This window comes from Leuresthes tenuis, unplaced genomic scaffold (genome assembly GCF_036924035.1).
Source record: "Leuresthes tenuis unplaced genomic scaffold, fLeuTen1.0.hap1 SCAF_1, whole genome shotgun sequence".
Classification (NCBI taxonomy): Eukaryota; Metazoa; Chordata; class Actinopteri; order Atheriniformes; family Atherinopsidae; genus Leuresthes; species Leuresthes tenuis.
In genome coordinates, this window is record NW_027325355.1 from 35,946,661 (window position 1) to 35,952,883 (window position 6,223).

The 6,223-nt window shown below is 48.8% G+C and overlaps 1 protein-coding gene across 1 annotated transcript; it reads right to left on the reverse strand.

Annotated features, from left to right (window-relative positions):
* Nucleotides 1-1,292: 1,292 nt before the first annotated feature.
* Nucleotides 1,293-6,019, reverse strand: LOC140288999 (CD276 antigen homolog). Its single transcript, XM_072379230.1, has 4 exons — nucleotides 5,572-6,019; nucleotides 4,506-4,546; nucleotides 2,619-2,939; nucleotides 1,293-1,835 (listed from the first exon to the last, which is right to left on the reverse strand). The coding sequence occupies exons 1-4, from the start codon at nucleotides 5,586-5,588 to the stop codon at nucleotides 1,741-1,743; spliced, it is 474 nt and encodes a 157-aa protein (XP_072235331.1). The 5' UTR covers nucleotides 5,589-6,019; the 3' UTR covers nucleotides 1,293-1,740.
* Nucleotides 6,020-6,223: the final 204 nt, after the last annotated feature.

Below are 6,223 nucleotides of genomic sequence, written 5' to 3' on the forward strand. Positions count from 1 at the left end.
AAAAGGAACTCGATGTTGGTTCCACAGTTTAACCCAAACCGATCTGCTCCTGTTGGTTTCTTCCCTCGCTCAGACGCCCTGATATCTGCTCCCAGGAGCAGGAAGAAGGAGTTTTACACCTGCTGGTGACCTCAGACGCCCTGATATCTGCTCCCAGGAACAGGAAGAAGGAGTTTTACACCTGCTGGTGACCTCAGACGCCCTGATATTTGCTCCCAGGAGCAGGAAGAAGGAGTTTTACACCTGCTGGTGACCTCAGACGCCCTGATATATGCTCCCAGGAACAGGAAGAAGGAGTTTTACACCTGCTGGTGACCTCAGACGCCCTGATATCTGCTCCCAGGAGCAGGAAGAAGGAGTTTTACACCTGCTGGTGACCTCAGACGCCCTGATATCTGCTCCCAGGAGCAGGAAGAAGGAGTTTTACACCTGCTGGTGGCCTCAGACGCCCTGATATCTGCTCCCAGGAACAGGAAGAAGGAGTTTTACACCTGCTGGTGACCTCAGACGCCCTGATATCTGCTCCCAGGAGCAGGAAGAAGGAGTTTTACACCTGCTGGTGACCTCAGACGCCCTGATATCTGCTCCCAGGAGCAGGAAGAAGGAGTTTTACACTTCAGACGCCCTGATATCTGCTCCCAGGAGCAGGAAGAAGGAGTTTTACACCTGCTGGTGACCTCAGACGCCCTGATATCTGCTCCCAGGAGCAGGAAGAAGGAGTTTTACACCTGCTGGTGACCTCAGACGCCCTGATATCTGCTCCCAGGAGCAGGAAGAAGGAGTTTTACACCTGCTGGTGACCTCAGACGCCCTGATATCTGCTCCCAGGAACAGGAAGAAGGAGTTTTACACCTGCAGGTGACCTCAGACGCCCTGATATCTGCTCCTAGGAGCAGGAAGAAGGAGTTTTACACCTGCTGGTGACCTCAGACGCCCTGATATCTGCTCCCAGGAACAGGAAGAAGGAGTTTTACACCTGCTGGTGACCTCAGACGCCCTGATATCTGCTCCCAGGAACAGGAAGAAGGAGTTTTACACCTGCTGGTGACCTCAGACGCCCTGATATCTGCTCCTAGGAGCAGGAAGAAGGAGTTTTACACCTGCTGGTGACCTCAGACGCCCTGATATCTGCTCCCAGGAACAGGAAGAAGGAGTTTTACACCTGCAGGTGACCTCAGACGATCATTTTCATCTTTAGATGTTTTCTTTTGGGATGTTTATCTTCCAATAAGATCCTTCATGAAGCAAAGATGCATAAAAAAAGATAAGCAACAAAGACAGAAACACAAGTGAAGTTCAGGCTTTTTATTGCCACCAAGTGCAGCAGATCAAATATAAAACAGATGTGCAAAAACAGCCAAGCAACCTGGAAATGGGCTTTTAAATTTGTTGTGTTTACATAGTTTTAACTGACTTATTTCTGCATTTCCTCATTAATCCATCATCAATTCTTCCTCTGAAGTTGTAAACATGACAAACCTGACCAGGCTCTGTTCGTCAGCCTTTTATTTCCTTCTTACAAGCCAGAGTAGAACAATAAATACTTTCAGCTTCATAAATACAGACAAAATCTAAGTTACATCATTTCTTATCCTTCATGGTAAAAAAACAGAAAACAAACTGAGACGACATCCTGAAATAAAGACACGAGCTGGAAAACGGACTCTGTAACATGGCTGGGATTCTTCCTCCTGCTGTTTGAAGCTATGATTACAGTCAGAGAGAAACCTGAATGAAGCTTCAGAAGCAGAGCAGCAGGCAGAGAGCAGAGAGGAGAAACACATGGAGCTTTGTTCCCGCTGCTCCACCTGATGGAGGATCAGCCGGAGATCCTTCTGTAAAACACAAACGGATCAAAGCTTTAATCAGCAGCTCAGAGGAAAATCTGTTCATCAGCCAACAGTTCAGCTACAGCCGGGTCAAACTTTGCTCTGAAAGGTGTTACGATGCTCAGAGTGATGGAGGAGAGCTGATGGAGCAGCTGTCAGTACCGCTGCAGTCCAGCAGGGGGCAGCATCTCCTGCTACAGGCCGGTTATCTCCCAGCATGCAGTGCAACCCCCACAGATGGTGCAGAACCCAACAGAGCGTCTGCTGTTGCATCAACAGGTCACCCTCCTCTCCTCGTGGACCCCCACCGGCTGCCTGAATCAGATCCACAGAGAGACTTCTGGGTCTGCAGCAGCTGCTTAAACTCAGCTGATGCTTCTTCTGGACCTCTGTGTTCCTCTTAGAAACCTCGTCTGACTGGGCTTTGATGGCGACTTTGTGGCCTCTTCAACATGAAAAAAAACTAATTCATGTGTTTGGCTGAGATTTGTTTTTGTGCTTCATTTTGTGCTCTTTGGTCGTTCAACCAGCACATTTCCCCAGGGTTAGGGACAAAATGTGCAGCCAGAGCTAACTTTTTCACATGTTAATGCAGCTGATGTTCACATTAAAACACAAACAAGTTGCTTTTCCACACAAACTGGATGAAGAACTTTTCAGATTTTTCACCATAAAGCGTCAGACGGACACCGTCCTGAAGGACCTTCCTCCATCACCCTGGAAGCCTTCAGAACTGGGTGCTTTATCATGAAATCAAACTGCTGCAGTGTCCAAGCTGTCAGAACTCACCTGAGACCTTCAGAGTAACCTTGAAGGAAATGTCCTCTGTGCCGATGTTGCACTCGTACACGCCTCCATCGTCCACCCTGAGGTTCGTCAAGGTGAAGGAGAAGTTTCCCTTCTTGTACTCCTCCTGGAAGCTGATAACTCTGCCTTTGTGCTTTGTGGATGTGGTTTCTGGGGAGTTGTTCTCAATGTTCAGCACACCGTTGTCGTCTTTGTCCCTCCAGAACACGTTGACCTTCTCTGGCAGAGCCTCACTGTAGCTGCAGGGCAGCATGACGTTCCCTCCAACAAAACCTTCAACAACTTCCTGCTGCTGGCAGCTCACTGAGGGACAGAAACAAGACTGACAGTCAAACACTGGGTCCAGGACCTGCTTCTGGTTCTGTGGACCAACCAGCCGGCGTAATGGGGAGTACGTGGCATGCTGGGGAGTACGTGGCATGCTGGGGAGTACGCGGCATGCTGGGGAGTACGTGGCATGCTGGGGAGTACGTGGCATGCTGGGGAGTACGCGGCATGCTGGGGAGTACGTGGCATGCTGGGGAGTACGCGGCATGCTGGGGAGTACGCGGCATGCAGGGGAGTACGCGGCATGCAGGGGAGTACGCGGCATGCTGGGGAGTACGCGGCATGCTGGGGAGTACGCGGCATGCTGGGGAGTACGCGGCATGCTGGGGAGTACGCGGCATGCTGGGGAGTACGTGGCATGCTGGGGAGTACGCGGCATGCTGGGGAGTACGTGGCATGCTGGGGAGTACGCGGCATGCTGGGGAGTACGCGGCATGCTGGGGAGTACGTGGCATGCTGGGGAGTACGTGGCATGCTGGGGAGTACGTGGCATGCTGGGGAGTACGCGGCATGCTGGGGAGTACGCGGCATGCTGGGGAGTACGTGGCATGCTGGGGAGTACGTGGCATGCTGGGGAGTACGTGGCATGCTGGGGAGTACGCGGCATGCTGGGGAGTACGTGGCATGCTGGGGAGTACGTGGCATGCTGGGGAGTACGTGGCATGCTGGGGAGTACGGGGCATGCTGGGGAGTACGCGGCATGCTGGGGAGTACGCGGCATGCTGGGGAGTACGTGGCATGCTGGGGAGTACGTGGCATGCTGGGGAGTACGTGGCATGCTGGGGAGTACGCGGCATGCTGGGGAGTACGCGGCATGCTGGGGAGTACGCGGCATGCTGGGGAGTACGCGGCATGCTGGGGAGTACGCGGCATGCTGGGGAGTACGTGGCATGCTGGGGAGTACGTGGCATGCTGGGGAGTACGCGGCATGCTGGGGAGTACGTGGCATGCTGGGGAGTATGCGGCATGCTGATGTTCAGATTTTTCCTTATAAAGATCAAATGATGATGAGCGTGATGGTGAATGTGGTGCAGCCGGCTGCAGCTGGAGGAGAACAGCAGGAGAACATTAGGGGGCAGTACAGGTAACCCACAGTCCTCGGTGTTTGGGTTTCGGTTCATTTACGCGTTTTGTGTCTAAAGACTTTGTTTTCTCCCAAAATTCTCTTTATTTTTCTTGTACCACTGGTGTACTGAATAATTAACTTTATAACACTTTTAAGTTACTCAACACTTTCAAATGGTAAAATTAAAATTCTGACTGGGAGCTCAGAAATTCCGACATTCGTGTATAACCTGAACGCACCATTAGTCGCCCTCTCACTGCATTTTAAATCAGTAACAGAACATTACTCCGCTGTTCCAGAGCTGGCCACGCCTCTTTGTTTTCTGCTTCCGTGTTGCACTTTGAACCAGTTACAACCATATAAATATAAACTTTATACACGTCTATGACTGCAACAGAGAGACTGACAGGGGGCAGGTGGCTGGGAGTGTGTTCAGCTCTGTGCTTTAACACCTGTGTGCACATTCAGAGACTCACCTGAGGTCCAGCAGGTGGTCAGGAGCATCCAGACTGAGACTCTGCAGACAAACAGGAAACAGGGAGTCAGCTCTCAGTCCTCCAGCTTCAGCCTCAAACACTTTCTGCACATTAAAGGTCTGACACAAGGCTACAGACATCTGTCCTGGGGGGCTTTTTACTTCTTCCTGGGGTTTCAAAGAGCTGCAGAAAATCACGAGTTCAGGCAGCAGTTTGGACCCATTTCTGAGGAAAGTGAACTGAGCTGTGCAGAACCTGAACGAGATTCTGCTGAAACAGGAAGTGAGAGAAGCCGAGCTCCCAAACTCCAGCAGAACTGCTCTGAGGGAACTGATATTAATCTGCTTCCTGGTGTTCAGTCACCAAACAAACCTGTTCAGGTCAGCTGGGACCGGTTTCATCAGGTTCTGTCTGAATGTGGTCAGCATCAACCTGCTGTTTGGGTTCATATGTGACAGAGAGTCAGCAGGAAGTTCCCTTTACAGACAGATTTACACTGATTATAAAACCCTTTTCATCCTGACGAGTTTTAACATGATAAACGCTGGAATGAAGACTTTATTTCCACTGAACAGACCTACCGGGGGCCTCTGTGGTACAAACTATTTCATTAGATTTCCATCAGAAACATCCAGAATGGGACAGTTTCTGCTCACACCGGATCAATAAGTCAGTATTTATGGTTTTTACAGGCTGTTCGGACACATTTTAATCACTAATAATGACCTCTGATGGACTATATGTGGCATCATGACTATTTTAAACACTTTCTGCTGCCTGTAGCTGTGAATATGTTTGTATGAAGTTAAAAGCACAGAAAATTAAGCAAAGAAAGCACTTCAGACCTCTAAAGTTGACCTTTATCGGCTGATTATCTGGCATACAGCTGATTCACACAACTTTACACAGATAACATCTTCTTTGCATGTTATTCTGGTATTTCTGGATATTCCAGTTGTTCATGTGACTTACGGGAAACAAGCTAAGCTAAGCTAAGCTAGCTCGCCTCTTAGCTAGCTTGTGTCCAACTATTAGCCTGATTTTAGGCCTTATTTCAACAACTGACCTCATGAGGGCTTCCATCCTGTTTCTTTGGATAATTTAGAAATATTCTACAAACTTAGAGTTAATTATTTTTGTTGAACTTTGAAGCTACACCAAAAACTCACGTCACCGGGAAGCAGCTAACGGAAGCGGAAGAAGAAATTTACGGCTTTAAACCCTCAGCCTGAATGTAAAAGTCAAATAAACAAATTAAACACATGAAGGGTTTAAAATGTGCCCAATTAATGTGTAGAAGATTGTAAAAAGTTGAATAAATCATATTTTGTGTATGTTTGAGTAAAATGTTCCACATTTGTTTAAAAAAGACTTTGTGAGGCGGTGGTCCGCTTTTCTTCCACTTCCGGTACCAGTGTCACGGTGAATTCTGCACCCTGAAAAATTGGTGACAGGCCAGGACTGTGCTTACTGGGCATGCGTCAAAGAGACCACCTTCTGCAGAGAATCTGAAGGGTGATGGAATTTAGCTTCACACCACTCGAACTAGCTAAAAAAAACCGGAGAGTGGTCAGAAGAAAGAAATACATCGTCCTGAGGCCCAGTTTGACCCCCGAATTTAGAAAAAGTTGGGATGGTTTGAACGGACAAAAGGAAAATGAAGTAATTTTAACATTTACTTTGACTATTATGTCATTGCTGTCAGTATAAACCTAAAA